Raw genomic sequence first — 21286 nt, 5'->3', positions numbered from 1 at the left:
GAGGCGACATCGCCTCTCTTCCATTCATTTTCAATGAGACATGCGCAACAAAGCGATAATCGCGGGTCTCCCTCCTACTAAGCGAAACGCGAAAAACATGCGTGTGAAATTTTGTGCTCGTGCACGTGTCGTGCACAGGCGACCCAGCGACGCAATCCCAGAAAGTTGAAATATTTTCAACTTTTCATCGCTGTCGCTGGGACGAGGACCAATCAACAGAGGTTTTATTCACTGACCAATGAGCGGGCAGGATGCTCCGTACATCTCCGAGCAAACATGAAGGAGAAGTTGATTATTATTATGTTTTATATAGTAAAATCAGAAGTAAGATTTCACATAACTCTAGCAGCACCTTGTGAAACATCATATCTACCACTTTTTAAACTCTGAACCGCTTAAAAAACCTTAATTCCCTCCAACCTGACACAGCCAAACAAAACAACAGAAGTTTCGATTTCGCCATGGAACAGAACGCGTAGACTGCTTTGCCGCTGGCCGCTGCCGTGGGTCGCCTCCCGTGTGTCAGGTAATAAAAGCGATAGCGACAAATTTCGCTGATCACGGTCGTTTGTCGCCTCCCGTGTGTCAAGCCCCTTATATAGTGACTCGTTGCATTCTCCCTCAACTCAAATCCTCGGATCACGCATTTTAGCAAAAACACTAACTTGCCTTGCGTTGACTGTAGAGTTGTGGGTGATCACGCAGTTGTCATGAGATTTGAAGCGTTGCTGCCTTTAACAGACACTTTTTCCTTCACGTGCTGCAAACAGGATCCAGGGGTTCCCAACCTTTTTCCCAAGGGACCCCTTTTTTACCTGTCAAATTTTTGACGACCCCCTCCCATTCTCTCTTCCAGTACAAACATTATTAAGAAATGATTAAATTGTTCAAGCACATTATAATATGCTTTGATTCAATAGATAACAGTAATAGTACTGTGGCACATATACGTATCCCCGCAGTCTGTCATATCTCACGGCCAGCTGTGAAGGTACGCTCCATTTGCACACCGGCCCCATCCTCCGGCCAGGCCCAACCCGTCCCGTTTTCCCCACAACGCTGGGTGGGACAGGACGTCATGGCGCGGTCGCGACCGCGCGCGGCCCCATCCGCGGTGCGAGTCAGCCTCTTCCAGCTGGTTCGCACTCGCCCTTTTGAGCACAGCCCTCCATGGGTCGCCCCCAGTTCTCTGGGGCGAGCGACGGCAGTAAGGGCGCATACCCAGTCTTCAGACATTGCTCACGTGACCGCGAACACGCGTCCGCTGTCGGAACGCGCGCACGAATGGCGCCGCCTTTGTGCTATGAGCAAATGGATACCTGAGACCATTCATTACGGTCACACACTCCATTTTCAGGCCGCTCCTCCTCCCTTCAATGGGATCGTGGAGACGACGTTCACGTCACAAGTTCAGTCTCAGACCCTAGAGCTGGAGCTGCGGGAACTTCTGTCCAAGGACGCTATTTCCCGAGTCCCTCGCGGACAAGAGCTCTCGGGTTCTACTCCCGCTACTTCGTAGTACTGAAGAAGTCAGGAGGAATGAGACCAATCCTCGACCTTTCCCTGTTCAACTGCTCCATAGCAGTGATGCATTTCCGCATGTTGACAATGAGGCAAGTCCTGGAATATGTGCGCTCCGGGGACTGGTTCACGTCAATAGACCTGAAAGACGCATACTTCCGTGTCTCAGTGATTGCCAAGCACCGGAAGTTCCTGCGCTTCTCATTCAAGGGAGTTCACTACCAGTTCAATCGCCTCCCTTTCGGCTACTCGCTAGCCCCGCGCACTTTCTCCAAATGTCTGGAGACCGCGCTGCAGCCGGTGCGCGCGGCGGGAATGAGAGTTTTATTTTACCTGGACGACCTGCTCCTGTGCGCTTGGTCCCAGGACGAGGCGTCGGAATAGACCAGGAAGTTAACAGAGCATCTGTCAACCCTGGGGTTTTCTATAAACTGGGTGAAGAGCTCCATCCTTCCATCCCAGTTGATTGTGCTTCTCGGGGTGGAGCTGGACGACTCCCTGATGAGAGCACGTTTGTCGCCGGTGAGAGCGGCAGATCTTATCACGGTGATTTCCCGCGTGCAACCCCGCAGGATCGTGAGAGCCCTGTTGGTCATGAAACTTCTGGGCATGATGGCTGCAGCCCACGCTGTAGTGCTGCTAGGGCTGCTACACACGAGGCGCCTGCAACGCTGGTTCATCCGCCTCCGGGTGCACCCAATACGTCAGAAGGAACGTATGAAGAGGGTTCCCCCCTCAGTGGGCGGGGACCTCATTCACTGGGGGAATCCCTGCACCCTCTCACACGGAGTTCCCATCGGACGTCCTGCGTCACACGTATCTGTGTTCACGGATGCGTCACTGTTGGGGGGGGGGGGGGGCACGTGCTTGTCCCAGACAGTGGCAGATCGCTGGCCCTCCCACACGCACGAGCACATAAATGTGTTGGAGCTGATGACAGTGAGGAATGTGATCAGACACTTCGCTGCCCTGCTCGAGGGCTGTCATGTCGAAGTTCACACGGACAACCGGGTGGCGGCAGCCTACATAAATCGCCAAGGGGGAGTTCGGTCTCTCCCACTGTTGCGTGTAGCCACAGATTTACTGTGTTGGGCACATGGCCACCTGCTGTCCATCAAGGCCACCTACATTCCGGGGGTCCTGAATGTAGCAGCAGACATCCTGTCGAGAGGGGGATCCCGCGACTCCGACTAGCGTCTGCATCCTGCGCTGGTGTCGCAGATCTGGATCAGGTTCGGGGTACCTTCTGTGGATCTGTTCACGGCTCGCGAAAACGCTCAGTGTCGCCTGTGGTTTTCCCTGAGTCCCCGGGACCGACCCCCACTCGGGGCGGACGCCTTCTCACACCAGCCCTGGCCTCGAACGCTCCTCTATGCGTTTCCACCAGTCCCTCTGAGGAGCAGGTCTCCTGGACCGAGTTCGGTCAGAACAGCTCTCGGTAATTCTGGTGGCTCCCAGACGCTTGTCCGCGTCATGGGTTCCGGACCTGCAAGCGCTAGTGTCCGGCTCCCCGTGGAGGCTGCCGTGGAGGGAGGGTGCCCTTCTCCAGGCGGATGGAATAATCAGACATCCTCCCGAAATAGGCTAGCGGCTTTGGGTTTGGCCGCTGAGCTGTCACGCTTAGAGGCTTCTGGGCTGCCGCATGATTTGGTGGCCACGATTCAGAGTGCGCGGGCGCCCTCTACCGTTGCATCTTATGCTGCTAAATGGGCAGCTTTCCAGAACTGGTGCGCAGAGCGGAATGTTCAAGCGCTCTCCTGCCAGCTGGCGGATGTCCTATCGTTTCTGCAGATACTGATGGACAGGGGCCTCGCATTCAGCACTATTAAAACATATGCTGCAGCTATCTCATCCTGTCATCAGGGCTTTGGAGAAAGATCTGTTTTCAGTCATTCCCTCACGAAACGTTTTCTAAAAGGTTTCAGAAGGAACAGACCTGTGTCCCGGCCGCCATTTCCCCAGTGGGACCTCGCGGTGGTTCTGCACGGCTTATCTAAAGCCCCATTTGAACCCTTGGACCAGGTCTCACTTAGGTTCCTGTCACTCAAAATGGCCTTGCTGTTGGCTCTGGCATCAGTCAAGAGAGTGAGCGACCTAGCTGCCCTCTCAGTGGCTCCCGCATGCCTCAGGATCCGGGAGGATTGCGGGTCTGCGGTTTTATGCCCCAACCCAGCCTTTGTGCCCAAAAGCATTACTGCATCCTTCAAATCCAGGTCAATTTCATTGGCTGGACTTTTTCCTCCTCCCCATAATTCTGAGGAGGAGGTGGCTTCCCATCTTCTCTGCCTGGTGCGAGCGCTCGCACAATATGTGTCACGCACTTCGGGGATTCGCTGCTCACAAAGCCTGTTTGTGCACTACAGGGAGTCTTCCCTTGGGCAGGCGCTGTCGACCCAGCGTCTTTCACACTGGCTATGTGACGCCATTTCACTCACTTACACATCATCAGGGCGGGACCCTCCTGAGGCACTCAGGGCTGACTCAGCCAGAGGGATTTCCTCTTCTACGGTGCTCCTCAGTGGTGTGTCAATGGAAGACATTTGTCATGCTGCTTCATGGGCATCACCCTGTTCTTTTACTCGTTATTATTTACGAGATGTGTCTTCAGGGTCCGTCACTCGTTCAGTGCTTGGACCTCAGCAGGCTGAATGAACGCTTTATGGCACCTCATCAACCCTGCTTGGATGATTTCATCCTTTTGTGGATGATGTTTTTTAGTGGGGGCTCCACTCTTATTTTGTCTGCCTCAGCCTTTAAGCCTGGACTGAGGCTGAGCGCCCTTCACTAAAAGAGGACGTGTTGGGGGTGTTCATTGGTTGAGCTAACCAGTGTGGCGTAAACCCATCCAGCTGCGCATTATTCCAATAGCAGCTCGCTTAAGGGCTAAGACTAGATGAAATTGAACATTGGTTACGTATCGTAACCCCAGATTCTATGAGTCTAGTCGCAGCCCTTAAGCCACTGGCCCCACTGGTTCTGTTAGGACTAAGAGCCATCGGAGGCGAACAGTGGAGTCGCTCCACTTATATACCCACAAGGGGGCCCACTATTAGTGGGCGTACACTTAAGCTCTTCATGATTGGCTGATGCGGAGATCATCCTTCCAATAGCAGCTCGCTTAAGGGCTGCGACTAGACTCATAGAATCTGGGGTTACGATACGTAACCAACATTCACAGTACTTGGCTCAGTGAGGATCTGTATACCAAAGGAGGAGATACTCAGAAATCTGTCTGCAGATTGTTACAAGTACAACCCAGTCTAGGAGTGGTGGGCTGTAACAAGAAAGAAGACCAAACAGAGGAGTGGGGGTTTAACAACTGGTTTATTTAACCAAAGTAAGGATTGACTGCAGCAAAGCATTTGTGAAGCCACAACATGCACAACATGCGGATGGGCTACAACAGCAGAAGACCCCACCGTGTACCACTCATCTCCTCTACAAATAGGAAAAAGAGGCTACAATTTGCACAAGCTCACCAAAACTGGACAGTTGAAGACTGGAAAATGTTGCGTGGTCTGACGAGTTTTGGTTTCTGTTGAGACATTCAAATGGTAGTCAGAATTTTGCGTAAACAAAATGAGAACATGGATCCATCATGCCTTGTTACCACTATGCAGGCTGCTGGTGGTGGTATAGTGGTGTAGGGGATGTTTTCTTGGCACACTTTGGACCCCTTAGTGCCAATTGGGCATTGTTTAAATGCCACGGGCTACCTGAGCATTTTTTCTGACCATGTCCATCCCATCATGACCACCATGTACCCATCCTCTGATGGCTACTTCCAGCAGGATAGTGCACCATGTCAATTGGTTTCTTGAACATGACAGTGAGTCACTGTACTACAATGGTCCCCACAATCACCAGATCTCAACCCGAGTCAGTCCACCACATCTTTGGGATGTGATGGAATGGGAGCTTTGTGCCCTGGATGTGCATCCCACAAATCTCCATCAACTGCAAAATGCTATCCTATCAATATGGGCCAACATTTCTAAAGAATACTTTCAGCACCTTGTTGAATCAATGCCACATAGAATTAAGGCAGTTCTGAAGGAAAAAGTTCAAACACCGTATTAGTATGGTGTTCCTAATAATTCTTTTGGTGAGTGTATGTCACTTAACATTCATGGACTCACTCATCCTAACTCGTAATTGGGTAGGTTGTTCGTTGATTTAGCATCTGGCACCAAAGAACTTCTCAGTTAGCAGAAGCTAACCGTTAACATTAACAACTCCATCACACAGCAGAAATCCTTTAGGCTTATATTATTTGTTGAAATAAAACATCAATGTTACAGAGCAAACAGAGTCAGTGGTAGAGTCGTATTACTGTCATCCAGTCCTAGGCGAGGTGTCTTAAATCTCAAGAAATAAGTGTCTAAATCTATTTATCTGAAGCTCTCTGATTAGGCAATTTTCTAGTTCCTGAAACTGGTTTACCTGAGCTTTTTTTTCCCTAGAGTACGACCTTCAAGGCATTCATTCCTACTAGAGACCACTGTACAAGTGTTGATTAAATTACTGCTAAACAACACCAACTTAATTATATGCGCTTTTGAAAACCATTACTCTGCAATGTGATTGGACAGTTATACTGCTGGTCATGAGCCCCTAGAAATGTTGGTGGTCCAGAACTGAACCCTATATAGATTCTTTGTTTCTGATCATAGTATTGTGCAAATTGTCTGACAAAAGATTGAAAATTGATTGATTAAATGAGCAGTTCAAGGCCTAAAGACTTGTATAGACAACCCAGATTTTGTAGAAGCCACTTTATAGAAGCCTCTTGACTTTTAATAGTGCTTTGAAAGTCAAATTTAGAGAAACTTTGATGTGAACAATTGATAAAGGCATCAATTGGATATTAAAGTGAATAATTAAGATATCTAAACCCATTATGTTTATTGATTAATTATGTGCATCCGTTGATCTGTTAACATTTCAAACATTTCATGTGTTCAGGTACAAAGGACGGCGGCTAGAGTGCCATGCTCCCCATGTGCCCAATCAGCCATCAGAAGCAGCAGCCCACTTTTACTTCGAGTTGGCCAAAACTGTACTCATCAAAGCTGGAGGAAACTCTTCAACGTCCATTTTTACCCAGCCTTCAGCCAGCGGTGGTCACCAAGGACCACATAGAAACCTGCATCTCTGTGCCTTTGAGATTGGGCTCTATGCTCTTGGCCTCCACAACTTTGTCTCACCCAATTGGCTTTCTAGAACATATTCATCCCATGTGTCCTGGATCACTGGTGAGGGGTGTGTGTGTGGTTGTGTGTGCATGCATAAAATATACCTATACACCTTAAGACCCTCATTTTAATAGAAGTACTTTCTTTCTTAAACAAGTCCTGTCCTATTGTGTTTATATATCTGCCAGACACTTTTATCAAAAGTGACTTACAAATGAGGATGTAAGATACAGGTACCCTTGAGAACAGGGATGCACTGAAAATTCGGCCACCAACACATTTCATCCAAAAATGATCCAAAAGTGCATTTTTGGTTTTCGGCCGATACACCTAAATCCCCTAAACAACAGGTCGTTAGGTGAACCCCGTTTTTGTTTAATCTTGCTCTGACCTCAACTTGCTCTTTGCTTCACAAAAATTGTACATTCAAACTGATTTCAAAAGTAAAGCTTTTCTACTTTTAGTAATACAGTTATATCACAATCACTATTATAACATCATTTATATGATGCACTTTTAACTTTCTGCTACACATCTACCACGTCACGTGTTCTTTTACATTCCCGCTGGCGGTGTTTTTACCATTCTTCTACCCTCACCATATCCTGAACACAGTGAAACACAGTGAAAAAGCTCATGTGTAAGCGTATGTACCCTCACAGACTGGCCGAGTGAATATCTAATCAGAGGATGAATGTTACTCATCAGAATTATAGTCAGCCCAGCAGAGCAGACTGGCAACTGTGAAGTTGCAAGTGCAATATTCTGGCCACAGGGGGCAATAAGGACTGGGTGGCCTTTCATTAACCCTGTAAAGGATAATTTTAGCAGGTCTCTGCTTTTTGCAGATGATTTGGTCCTGTTAACTTTATCGGACGGTGATCTCCAGCTTTCACTGGAGCGGTTTGCAGTAGAGTGTGAAGCAGCTGGGATGAGAATCGGCTCCTCTAAATCAGAGACCATGGTCTTAAATCGGAAAAGGGTAGAATGCCTTCTCCTGGTCAGGGACGAGGTCCTGCCTCAAGTGGAGTTTAAGTATCTCAGGGTCTTGTTCACGAGTGAGGTAAAGATGGTGTGTGAGACCGACAGGCGGATTGGTGCTGCGTCTGCAGTGATGCGGGCACTGTACCGATCTGGCATGGTGAAGAGAGAGCTGAGCAGGAAGGTAAAGCTCTCGATTTGCCGGTCGATATCCTACCCTCACCTACGGTCACGAGCTTTAGGTAGAAATCGAAAGAATGAGATCGCTGATACAAGCGGCCAAAAAGAGTTTTCTCCGCAGGATGGCTGGACTCTCCCTTTAGAGATAGGGTGAGAAGCTTGGTCATCCAGGATGGGCTTGGAGTAAACCACTGCTCCTCCACGTCAAGAGGAGCCAGTTGAGCTGGCTTGGGCAACTAGTTAGGATGCCTCCTGGACACCTCCCTGGTGAGGTTTTCTGGGCTCGTCCAATTGGGAGGAGACCCAAGGGAAGACCCAGGACACGCTGGAGGGACTATGTCTCTCTGCTGGCCAGGGAACACCTTGGGATTCCCCCTGAAGAGCTGGATCAAGTAGCTGGGGAAAGAGAAGTCTGGGTGTCTCTTCTTTTCTTCAAATTATACCATTTTAATAGCTGTTAGAAGAGCACTGTGCATTGTCGTCTGAGTCCGTGATATTCGGTCTACCACTAAAGCATGCAATGAAAAAAGGTTCCACCTTGCTTGAAATGGAAGCTCTGATTTTCTGTATGGAGTTTTTTTTATGTTTCATTTTTTCCTAGTTAATTAATCATAATTAACACGTTAAAGTCCCATCCCTGATATAGTGTATATAAATAGTGTAAATACAGTGGGTACGGAAAGTATTCAGACCCCTATCAATATTTCACTCCATTAGCCATTTGCTAAAATCAATTAAATCAAAAAATGTTCTCAATAATTTAAACACAACACCTCAAATTGACAGAAAAACACAGAATTTTAGACATTTTTTGTTGCCAATAATAGTTAAAAAAGAAAAACAGAAATATCACATGGTCCTACGTATTCAGACCCTTTGAACATCTTAGGTGTGTTCTTGCTGTGTCTTTGTAAATCCATGCTTTCGTTCCTTTTTAAACACAGAAACAGTTTTGTTTACCTGTTTGTAGCTACAGTTTCGCCGACAGCTGCCGGCTTCTTCAGCCTGAAGAACTCAGCCTCTGTTTAATTCTGCACAGAGAAAGAGTCTGGTTACTCTCTGGCAGACAGGTACGTGAGGGGCGGGACTAAGCAGCTCAAAAATAAACAATCAGAAAAAGAAGACAGAAAGGCAGACCCGCGCAACGCTGTAGGTTTTTAGCTGTAGTCAAAAATTGTGTCTGGTGATAGCGCAAACATCTTTCTTTAGAAGAAAGGCTTTTAGCACTTCTTGTTGTGGTTTTAAAGACATGTCCAAGTCATTTAGAACAGAGGAAAGAGCTGCAGCGAACTCTGCTTCAGTCACCAGATTTATGACAAACTCTACATTGTGGTGTGTGACGTACGCTACTCAGCGCTGATTGGCTCAGTTAGAATTCTCAGGGGGTGGGGTTATTTGTATAGGAGAATTCCCAGACCCTTTCTCTGTGCAGAATTAAACAGAGGAGGAGTCTGGTAGGCCAGGCTAGGAGACCAGGCCCCGATCCTACGCCAGGCTGGTAACACAGCAGGATGGCGAGGTGCTAACAGACATGGACATGAACTCTCTGGAGAACCAGGTGACATCTTTCGTTACCAACAAAGGTATAGCCATACCCAACACAGACATTGAAGCTTGCCATTTATTACCTCGTAAAAACAAAGATGCTAAATCATCCATGATCATACGAATCGCAAACAGAAGATACAAGAATGCCCTTCTAAAACAAGGGAGACAACTCAAAGGAACTGACGTGTATGTGAATTAACATTTAACAAAGAAAAATACAAAGATGGCAAGGAAGGCATGACTCTTAAAAAAACTGAAAAAAAATTCAGTCAGCGTGGACAGCAAACTGTAAAATAATAATTAAACTGAATGGGTCACCAGAGGAAGCCAAAGTCCTAGTGATAAAACACATTGAGGAGCTGGAAAAGTATGAGTGACTACAGAAATTAACACAGGTAAAATAAACCACAACAATGATGACAAAATCCTCAAAGTACACGAATTAGACAGCTACATAGATCCAGTAATATATCTCTATAACATTGCAAATGTAGTAACTGAATACTACACAGAGGAAACCTTAAACAAAAATGTGAAAATAGATGGGGCCCTGTCAATAATACATGTCAACAGCAGAAGTCTAAACAAAAACGTTTGTAAAATGAAGGACTACTTGAAAATTTTTTAAGAAGTTTAATATAATTGCCATATCTGAGACCTGGTTAGATGGCAATAAACCAAATGAAGTGGATCTTGATGGATATGAATTATTCACAATGAAAAGGAGGAATGAGAAAGGAAATGGGGTTGCTATTTATGCAGCTAATGACCTGAGATGCACAGCACTCAAAAGGATGATGGAAAAAGTTGAAAACAACTATGAACGTTTATCTCTGGAAATAAATGTTGAAAAATTACAAAATATAATAATTTCATGCGTCTACAGAACACCTGGAAGCTGCCTCCAGACATTCACAGATAAAAGTAAATGAGATAAATGACAAAGTTAATAACAAAAAACCAATAATAGTCTGTGGTGATTTCAGTATGGATCTGTTGAATCCAAACAAACATGTAAAACCCACCGACTTTATAAACACAATGTACGCCACCAACTTATTTTCTCTAATTACAAAACCTTCCAGAATTGTAGTAGATACAGCAACACTAATAAACGATATATTCACAAAGAAAAGAAAAGAAAATGAGTGGTGTATTTATCAACAATATTAGTGACCATCTTCCAGCCTTTGCCATCATACAAAACTTGAAAAATATAGGAAATAATACAAAAGTTAAAAAGCCCAACCTGAGCCGATACAGAACTGCAGAATCCATCACTGCACTTAAAACATACTTAAAGAATGAAATCTGGGAAAAAATATTGTATAAATGACATAATCCAAGTAAGGCATTTGAAATCTTTGTCGCAAAAATACTTGAATTATATAATAAAAACTGTCAATTAGAAAACAGAAGCAGCAACAAAATACCAAGCCATGGGTGGCAATGGGGCTACAAAATGCCTGTAAAAAGAGAATACACTATACCAAATGTCCATAAACACTAGAACAAAAGAGGCTGAAAGCAGATACAAGAAATATAAAAACAAACTAACAAATATAATGAGAACTAGTAAAAAGGAATACCTTGACAAATTATTACAACAGAACAAAAACAATAAGCAATGTGGAAAATATTAAAAATCATTAAGGTAATATATTAATAACAATGATGAAAATTAAAGTTCAGTAGAGGCTCTGACCAGTGAAAATGGAACTCTCATAAGTAACCATGGAGAAATAGCAAATTAACTAAAATATTATTTTGTAAATATTGTGATCAGTTTAGCAAGTAAAATAGAAAAAGCCAAAGTTGTGCCTTGTCACAATTGTGTCTCTGAGCTCTTCAGGTTTTTTCTTTGACCTCATGATTCTTATTTTCTGTGAGCTGTAAGGTCTTATATAGACAGATGTGTGGCTTTCCTAATCAAGGCCAACCCGTGTAATAAAACACAACTAGATTCCAATGATGGTGTAGGACCATCTCAAAGATGATCAGACGAAATGGAAAGCACCTGAGTTAAATATGAGTGTCACAGCAAAGGGTCTTAACACTTAGAACCATAAAATATTCCATTTTGTCTTTTTTTAATAACTGCAGAAATTTAAAAATGTCTGTATTTTCCTGTCAGTATGGGGTGCAAAATTGAATTTAATGGGCAAGTAAATGGCTGCAATATAACGGTGAAAAATTTACATCTGGATACTTTCCGTACCCACTGTACGTATATGTATATACATACAGTTTTCCACCTATTTAGAGTCCTCACATTGTGAAATGAAGGAGTCCTGTGCAACAGCAGAAAAATGCTCAGTGTGTTCTGGGCTTAAGGGAAGACGGTACTTGCTGGAGGAACTATATTTTTTAGCTGGTCTGAAGTTGGATATTGTTTACATGCAGATAAAATATGTTTTTTTAACTACTTTATCTGGTTGCCTGAGCTCAATTATTAGTAGGCCTTTTTGGTTCAAGTTGACTCAAACTAAAATGTATACATACATTTCAAAGGTCATAATTTATTCAGATTAAGGCAACGTGTCTGTTTTTGTAAGCCGTCTGAGTGTCTTCTCGTCTTCTCTCAGGCCAAGCCATGGAGATTGGCAGTGCTGCCCTAAACATTTTAGTGGAGTGTTGGGATGGCCACTTGACCCCCCCAGAAGTGGCTTCTCTGGCAGATCGAGCATCACGGGCCAGGGACCCCAACATGGTTCGTGCAGCGGCTGAGCTGGCCCTCAGCTGCCTACCTCATGCACATGCCCTCAATCCTAATGAAATCCAAAGAGCCTTGGTGCAGTGTAAAGAACAGGTACCATTTATACTACACTTCTGTGTGACTGACATAATGAGATTTTAGCACTCATTAAAATTTTTATTTAGATTTATCAAAAAAGCAGGGCATACACCATTATACACACGTGTGCACGCATACACACACACACACACACACACACACTACCCTCATGTTGTAGTGTTATCTGTGTGTTTTAATTTCATTTGGTGGAAGACTTGTGAGGGTCTGCTAGAACCTACCAGGTCTGACCAGCATCCTTCCCTACCAACAAAGTAAACCCACCACCAGGTTGTGGTCATTTGACAGCTTTGCCTGTCTGTCCACCCAAGTGTCCAAGACATGCGGCCGCAGATCAGATGAAATGACACTAAAATGGATCATCGAGCTGTGGCCTAAGGTATCCTGGAGCCAAGAGCACATATGGACACCTTTATGCCTAAACATTATGTTCATTATGGACAATTCATGAGCACAGAAGTCCAACAACAAAGCACATCTTGGATTTAGATCAGGAGGGTCTTTCCTCCCAACCACACCTCTCAAGGTGGGCATGTGGGGTGCACTTTGTCTGATACATCACCATGGACATGTTTATTATGGGTGACCCTACCGGATGCATAAAGCCTCAGACGGCTCCACCACAGTAAGGTGGCAGCCCAGGGAGCTCAATAAAGCAGGCAACCCAATAAAAACCTAGTTGATGAAACATTTTAATTCTTAGCAAATTTGTAGTTAAACAATCTTAAAAGGCCTTTAACATGACAACAAATCTAATTTTCACTTGGCCTGTCAACAATTTATTTATTTTTTTAATGTGCTAGAAAATTCTTGGAAATAAATTAACCCTCCCACTGTCCTAATGGGTGTGACCCCGCGAGGAAAGTTGACCATTGAGCAGGGTTGATGGTTTATCCCCTAGGTCCATGTGGCAGGGGTGAGGAGTGAGCACCACCTCACCCCTGCCACGTGGACCTCAAGGGATAAACCCTCAATCCTGCTCAATGGTCAACTTTCCTCGCGGGGTCACCCATAAAGACAGTGGGAGGGTTAATTGACTTTTTGGGAAAAGAATGTCCATACATGGCAATCTCGGAAACTCATTCTTGTACTGTACCACTTCATTCTCCTTGCAGGACAATACAATGCTTGAAAAGGCGTGCATGGCAGTAGAGGAAGCAGCCAAAGGTGGAGGAGTGTACCCTGAGGTTTTGTTTGAGGTTGCTCATCAATGGTACTGGTTGTATGAGCAATCAGTGGCTGGAGGCTCTAGCCAGCTGAGAGAGATGTCTGGGCGCTGTGGGGCCAATGGTGGTTCTACTAGGAGGCTCCAAGATTCCACTTGTGGTGTCCTTGAGAATGTAGCCAACATGGAGTCTTCAGCAGTGGCAGCAGTTACATCCTCAGTCACGGCAGCAGCTGTTGTACCCGTGATCTCTGTGGGCTCCACTATTTACCAGTCCCATGGTATGTCAGGCCAAGCCATGACCCACCACCACAGCCAGGGGCTCCATCCCTACACAACCATTCAGGCCCACCTTCCCACTGTCTGCACACCACAATACCTGGGGCACCCGATGCATCACGTGTCTCGGCCAGCAGTCTTTCCTGTGCCTGGAACTTCATATCCTCAGGTCAGAACCCATCTCTGTCTAGTCCTCTACTTTGCCTTCAAGTTTTTAAAAAATGTAAACCCAGTAGCAAACCTGCAATTTCTAAAGCTACATTCAGATTGTATGAAGAAGCCATCTCATATCTGACTTTTAGAAACTGTTTAAACAAATCTAGCCCAGATCAATCTCATATGTTTCAAAGCTGAATTTGTACTCAATGTTTAATGGAATGTCATTCTGAATAGTTATATCACATTTCATCTGAAAATTTGCAGAGCTCTAAAATGTAATGGAAAGTTCATATTGAGATAGTTTCAAATAGGTTTGAATGAGGTAGATAAATTCTATAATGCCAAAATGTTGTCAATTTGTGAGAAAAAAATGACTATATTTCATGATTAAAGACAAAAATGTATGTTATTTAAGCTGAAAGTAAAAGAGGGAGGAGCCTGTAATGCCAGCATGCACTTAGCCTTGTCATGTCCCTCCAGTTCACTCTGGAGTGTGGAGCACATTTCAATTATAATGTGCAAAATCACATGAAAATTGCATCCCACCAACAAGAAATAATTGAGCATTAAGACCTGCATGATATCCAACACATTTATTGTCATTGCAGCATCAGTGCTTGCAATATAAAGTGGGGATTTAACACATCAGCATTTTCGTCAGTATAGAGCTTTCTAAGTGGGCTATTAACACAAAATTTTCACCACATGTCAAAATCTACTCAAGTATCATGCAGACATCTAATTATTTATGTCCATAAATTAAGCTATGTGTAAAGTGAAAAGACGTAGGGAAAAAGTATTAAACCATGAAGATAACTAGGTGCAAAATGACATAAAAAGCCAGGAGATCTCTCAGTATTGAGAGAGAAACCCTGCCCCCATCAGTTCTAATTGATATCAGCTGTTTTAGTGAGCTGCTTTAGCCTCTAAAGGCATATCATTACCTGTGGTGGTTTTACCATTAGGCATAGGTCGGCGACCGCCTGGGCCCCCCTAATGTTGGGGGTCCTTCTAGCCCTGACTGCTGGCACCCCTCTGTTAATGCCAAAATGGACTATTCCTTTAAGACGCCGATGCACAAACAGGAAGTGATTGGTAATAATTCCACTTCAATCCAGTTGGTGGCAGTTATGCACCAAATTGTTGTTTGCCAAGTGCCATAAGACCACAAATAAGAAGAAGAGAAGAGAGGCGGGAGCATTCGTATCAAACTCAAAGCAGTAGTCAAAACATTAAGCATGAAATGGAGTTATCCTAATGGCTCCAATAAGAAAAAGAAGCAGCTTGTTTTAAAAAAGGTTTTATCTTCACTTCCGAAAGTGATGTCGTTTTTCAATGTAAACATCAAAAGGAAGCAGAAAAGGAAAGACAATGGAAAATGTTTAAGAGGAGGAAAACATAGACCAAAATGGAAAATAGCAGAAAAAAAAGAAAGGCAAAAGCACAGGAGCACTGACAGGAAGAAGAAAGCAGAGCAAATATTGAAGGAACTCAAAGGGAGAGAAAGACAGGAAAAAAGAGGACTAATAAAAAGTGAAAATAACTCATGTCAGAAGAGAGTAGAGTTTCACAAATCCATTTAAAGATAAGATTGTTGAAAATTTTGTGTAAGAGGGCCCCATGTATGTGTTCGTCTTGGGCCCCCAAATTGCTAAATCCGCCACTGCTCATTACCCAGGAGGAATGGAGGAAAGACTTCATGTTGGGTAAAAGCAAATGACTCTCCCAAGATCTTCGTAATCCTATCGTTGAAAAGCCTTCTAATGGAAATGGTTATAGGCACGTTTCCAGAATGCTTAATTTTCCTGTGAGCAACATGAGCCCATTATCCAGAAATGGAAATAAGCTTTGTTGGGACTCAGACTCAATGCTAATGCTAAACAATAGCTAAGTTGCATAGTTTTGAGCTGAAGATGGCGCTAGACTGACGTTTTCAGCTAGAATTTTGAGTTTTTAAAGAAAGTGCAAACATAATTACTACACTTGTCTACAACAGTATCAGACACTCATTTGTACAGATTATCAGCAACAAAAAGTTGATTTTGATGTGGCTTGCTCTTTAATGACTGTGGTTTTATAAAATAAATGACAAATGAGTTTACCTTAATGATAATGGCGAAACTAACCGTAGTATAGTGGAGTATGCAGCTTGAGCTGTTCTACAGAGGAAAATTGTTGAAAGGGCATCTTATATTAAAAAGAAGGCTAAAGAATTCCTTCAGTTACAAGGCAAGTTGAAAAAACTTAGAATGATTGCATATACAGTGGGGCAAAAAAGTATTTAGTCAGCCACCGATTGTGCAAGTTCTCCCACTTAAAATGATAACAGAGGTCAGTAATTTTCATCATAGGTACACTTCAACTGTGAGAGACAGAATGTGAAAAAAAAATCCATGAATTCACATGGCAGGATATTTAAAGAATTTATTTGTAAATCAGGGTGGAAAATAAGTATTTGGTCACTTCAAACAAGGAAAATCTCTGGCTCTCACAGACCTGTAACGTCTTCTTTAAGAAGCTTTTCTGTCCTCTACTCGTTACCTATATTAATGGCACCTTTTTGAACTCATTATCTGTATAAAAGACACCTGTCCACAGCCTCAAACAGTCAGACTCCAAACTCCACTATGGCCAAGACCAAAGAGCTTTCGAAGGACACCAGGAAAAGAATTGTAGACCTGCACCAGACTGGGAAGAGTGAATCTACAATAGGCAAGCAGCTTGGTGTGAAAAAATCAACTGTGGGAGCAATTATCAGAAAATGGAAGACATACAAGACCACTGATAATCTCCCTCGATCTGGGGCTCCACGCAAGATCTCATCCCGTGGGGTCAAAATGATCATGAGAACGGTGAGCAAGAATCCCAGAACCACACGGGGGACCTGGTGAATGACCTGCAGAGAGCTGGGACCACAGTAACAAAGGTCACCATCAGTAACACACTACAACGGCAGGGAATGAAATCCTGCAGTGCCAGACGTGTTCCGCTGCTGAAGCCAGTGCATGTCCAGGCCTGTCTGAAGTTTGCCAGAGAGCACATGGATGATACAGCAGAGGATTGGGAGAATGTCATGTGGTCAGATGAAACCAAAGCAGAACTTTTTGGTATAAATTCAACTCGTCGTGTTTGGAGGAAGAAGAATACTGAGTTGCATCCCAAGAACACCATACCTACTGTGAAGCATGGGGGTGGGAACATCATGCTTTGGGGCTGTTTTTCTGCTAAGGGGACAGGACGACTGATCCGTGTTAAGGAAAGAATGAATGGGGCCATGTATCGTGAGATTCTGAGCCGAAACCTCCTTCCATCAGTGAGAGCTTTGAAGATGAAACGTAGCTGGGTCTTCCAACACGACAATGATCCCAAACACACCACCCGGGTAACAAAGGAGTGGCTCCGTAAGAAGCATTTGAAAGTCCTGGAGTGGCCTAGCCAGTCTCCAGACCTCAACCCCATAGAAAATCTGAGGAGGTAGTTGAAAGTCTGTGTTGCTCGGCGACAGCCCCAAAACATCACTGCTCTCGAGAAGATCTGCATGGAGGAATGGGCCAAAATACCAGCTACTGTGTGTGCAAACCTGGTAAAGACCTATAGTAATCGTTTGACCTCTGTTATTGCCAACAAAGGTTATGTTACAAAGTATTGAGTTGAATTTTTGTTATTGACCAAACACTTATTTTCCACCCTGATTTACAAATAAATTCTTTAAAAATCCTGCCATGTGAATTCATGGATTTTTTTTTCACATTCTGTCTCTCACAGTTGAAGTGTACCTATGATGTAAATTACTGACCTCTGTCATCATTTTAAGTGGGAGAACTTGCACAATTGGTGGCTGACTAAATACTTTTTTGCCCCACTGTAATTGACAAAACACTGCCATAATCGATCAAATTAGGCAGGTTAAACAGGAGATGGAAAAAATATTAGGTAAAAAAAATAACATACATTTTATGAAACAAGCTAAAAACATTCTTTTCAAATTCACAGAACCCACTTATAATAAAATAGTAAGTAACTGAGTTAGATGAAGTACAGAGCATTTGAAACATTTTACAGGGTTATATAGTCAGACTACTCAAATTGCAAAAGTTAAAGTAAAGGCTTTTTTAAATGACTTTAATTGGTAAGGAGGCAAACTATCCATTAACCTCCGAAATAACCAGGGAAGAAATAATTAATGCCATATCAGGCCTTTTCCTTTCCCATATGTATTCTGTCCCACACACAGGTGTGGCATATCAAGGGGCTGTTTGGACAGCATGAATACTGTACAGGTGCACCTTAGACTGCCAACAATAAAAGCAAAACGAGCGCGTGTGCACTTGCGCGTGAACACAAGTACACACTTACAGCAGACTTAACGCTCAGGAGAAAAGCAGACAGATTGCCTTCTGTATATTCGTAAAAACTCCTAATAAGTGGATTTTCAAGTTAGCATTGTAATTTTTGTACGTGGATAGTTTATAGAAATGAGTGAGGAAAATCAGATTCAATCCCTGAAATAAGTCTGCTAACAAGTGCATCCCTAACATTTAAAGGGATTTCCTGAAAAACGGGGCAATAGAACTAGTTATCTGTTAAACATGCATATATATATATAATTGGCATCACCTAATCAACAGATACACTATAGAAGTTTTATTATATTTCCTATGATTAATTAGGTGTATAAATGTCTGTGTACACAGGGGATTCATCCAGCTTTTATTGGTACCCAGTACCCGTTTTCAGTGGCTGGCCCCCCACAGACCCCTCTGGCAGCCACAGCAGTCACCTTTCCAACAGTCCCTGTACCGTCTATGACGCAGATCGCCGTCCATCCCTACCACACTGAAACAGGCCTTCCTCTTAGCACGACTGTGGCAGGTCAGGACTACGCTCTTTTTTCTAAATGGACATTTATGAGAACTCATTTCTAATGTTTAGTGTTCTTGTACAGGAACTGAGCTTGCACTGTTTTGTTTTGAATTGTGTGTGTTGGTCATGTTTTACAGTCAGCAGCATTCATTCTGGGGCAACCATGCAGGCCTTACAGGGTGCATCCCTGCCTGCTGTTTCCCCCCAAACTGCTGCATTGGTGAGCAATGCTTTCCCAACAGAAGATGAGCAGCACAGCCAGCCAATCAGCCAACAGGGCCTGCACTACCTGCATTCTGCCTACAGAGTTGGTGAGGAGTCATGTTTTGAATAAAGAAAGTTCATGTACATTGGTGTGAAAAAGGTCAAAGCAGAAATGGCAAATGCTTTTACAATTGTAAACTCCAAATCATGGTTTTTATCTATAACAATACAAAGTAAATATACGGGTTAGGGCTGCTCGATATCGACAAAAATAATAATTGTGGTTATTTTGACTTGAATTGAGATCTTGATTATTTAACACAGTCTTAAATTAATGTTTATAGCACAAATACTTAAAATGTTGATAATGTAGAGAAATCAGATGGTTTAAAATGAATAGTTGTAAACAGATGTCTTTTTCAAACAGCTATTAGGTCCTTTTAATATTTATTTATTATGTTTTTAACTTATATTTTTATGAGGATAGAAACCGCTTGAGATGTGTCATCTCATTTTCGAGCGGGTCCTCAGATCATACAACAAAATAGCAAATAAGACAGCAGAGTAATTTACATAGTAGTAGTTAGTAGTAGTAGTTGCCTTTATTGCAGACTCACGGTCCAAAAAATACATAGAAAAATATACAAAGGTGACATTAAAAAGAAAACAACAAACTTGTTCAAAGAAGAACAGTAAGTATCCTACAAGAGACAATACTACCAGTGCTTCCATAGGTTAGAGGTGTAGCGTACACCACTATCTGGTATTACACAGAGTTAGGATGACACTGTTCTTGGACATATTAAGACAGCATATAAATTTATACATAAAATTTCTTGAAACAGCTTTCAATGTGCTGACCCCGGCAGAAACAAACAGTTCACTAGCACTAGTCCATCTGGGCTTTTTTTACCAGAAGTCTTAATGCATCGTTGTAAGCCACCTGTAGTCTCTGGACACTAGCTGTTTTATAGTTCCACCATAAATGTGCTGTGTACATTGAGGTACAGTAAGGTCTACACAAGTTAAGTTTGACGTTAACAGAATAATATCCAAATTTACAACACAGTACATTAGCTTGTGCATATAACATTCGGCACTGACGATAAATGTCCTCATCATCTGACAGGTTGTCTGTCAACACATGACCCAGATATTTCACTTCATTTGAAACACTTAAAATAGAGCCAGATAGCCTTGAAGTCAGGAAATCTGATCCATTTGTCCTCTTTAATTCGACAGATTATGATTATACTTTCAGCAGGATTAAATTCAACATCATGCTGTTCACCAAACTCAGAGCACACATTAAGAAGCTCTTGAAGACCAGCTGAACTTGGGCTAAATACCACTATGTCATCAGCATACATCAGATGATTTATTACTGTACCTCCTGCCAATTTGTAACTGTACCTCCTGCCATACAGCCAGTTCTGCACTGGATTAACTGTTTAGACAGATTGTTCATATAAAAAGAAAACAATGCCAGTGCTAAGATGCTCCCTTGTCTTACTCCGTTACAGACCTGAAAAGGTGCAGATACACAGTTGGCCCACTTGACCAGCATGGTCTGGTTTGTATACCAATATGACAAACATCTAACTATGTACTTAGGCACACCAGCTTTCCACAGTTTATAAAATATTTTTCAGTGGTTCACACGATCAAAAGCTTTGGAGGCATCTAAAAAACATAAAAACAGTTGAGTTTTTGTAGCTACTTGATAGCTCCTTTAGAGCATAAATGCACGTCAGTGCCATGCTTAGGCTTAAATCCAAATTGGTTGTCAGTACACTATCAATTTGTCCAATCTTGTCAGCAGTATTTGTTCAAAAACTTTAGAGAGAATGCTTGCAAGAGCAATGGACCTGTAATTATCTGAGCTGCCTACTGTCCCTGATTTGTTCTTCAGCACAGGAACCAAAAGAACGTTCATCATGGAGTCTGGAATAAAACCATGAAGCATAAAGGCAGTGAAGCATAAGGCAAGAAGGGGTGCTAACCTCACACTTGCAAATTTAAGATGTTCAGCAGAGATCAGATCCAATCCTGTAGTCTTGCCTACAAACACATTTTTAATTGCTTGATGAACCTCCTGAGTGTCAATAGTATTTACATCATCAACATTATCAACCTGGAAAGGTTCACTTGGCACACAAGTAAACAGTTTACTGTAGTGCTGTAGCCAGAGCTCTGCAATCATTTTTATCTTTTTCCAAAATAGTTTGTTATTCTTGCCTAAGAGTTTCTTAGCCATGGAATCTGCCCTCATTTTTTGCTCATTCTTCATAATGAATCTTATAGCATATTTGTATTTTGCATTTGTCAGCTTTTTATTCTCAAATATAGGATCATATCTGTGTTTGCCTGCAAGAGCCC

At 43.1% G+C, this 21286-nt stretch overlaps 1 protein-coding gene across 2 annotated transcripts in view; it reads left to right on the top strand.

Moving 5' to 3' along the window:
* zswim8 (zinc finger, SWIM-type containing 8) overlaps positions 1–21286 on the top strand; it is a 103826-nt gene that overhangs the window by 55328 nt on the left and 27212 nt on the right. For both annotated transcript variants that reach the window (XM_015945550.3, XM_015945549.3), the window contains 5 exons: positions 6487–6776; positions 12011–12234; positions 13353–13850; positions 18535–18712; positions 18841–19014. In XM_015945550.3, coding sequence (XP_015801036.3) covers positions 6487–6776; positions 12011–12234; positions 13353–13850; positions 18535–18712; positions 18841–19014 — 1364 coding nt within the window. The remainder of the gene's footprint in view (positions 1–6486; positions 6777–12010; positions 12235–13352; positions 13851–18534; positions 18713–18840; positions 19015–21286) is intronic.

Source organism: Nothobranchius furzeri, chromosome 12, assembly GCF_043380555.1.
Source record: "Nothobranchius furzeri strain GRZ-AD chromosome 12, NfurGRZ-RIMD1, whole genome shotgun sequence".
NCBI lineage: Eukaryota > Metazoa > Chordata > Actinopteri > Cyprinodontiformes > Nothobranchiidae > Nothobranchius > Nothobranchius furzeri.
Note: the sequence above shows the minus strand (reverse complement) of the source record. Positions and strands in the feature narration are given on the sequence as shown.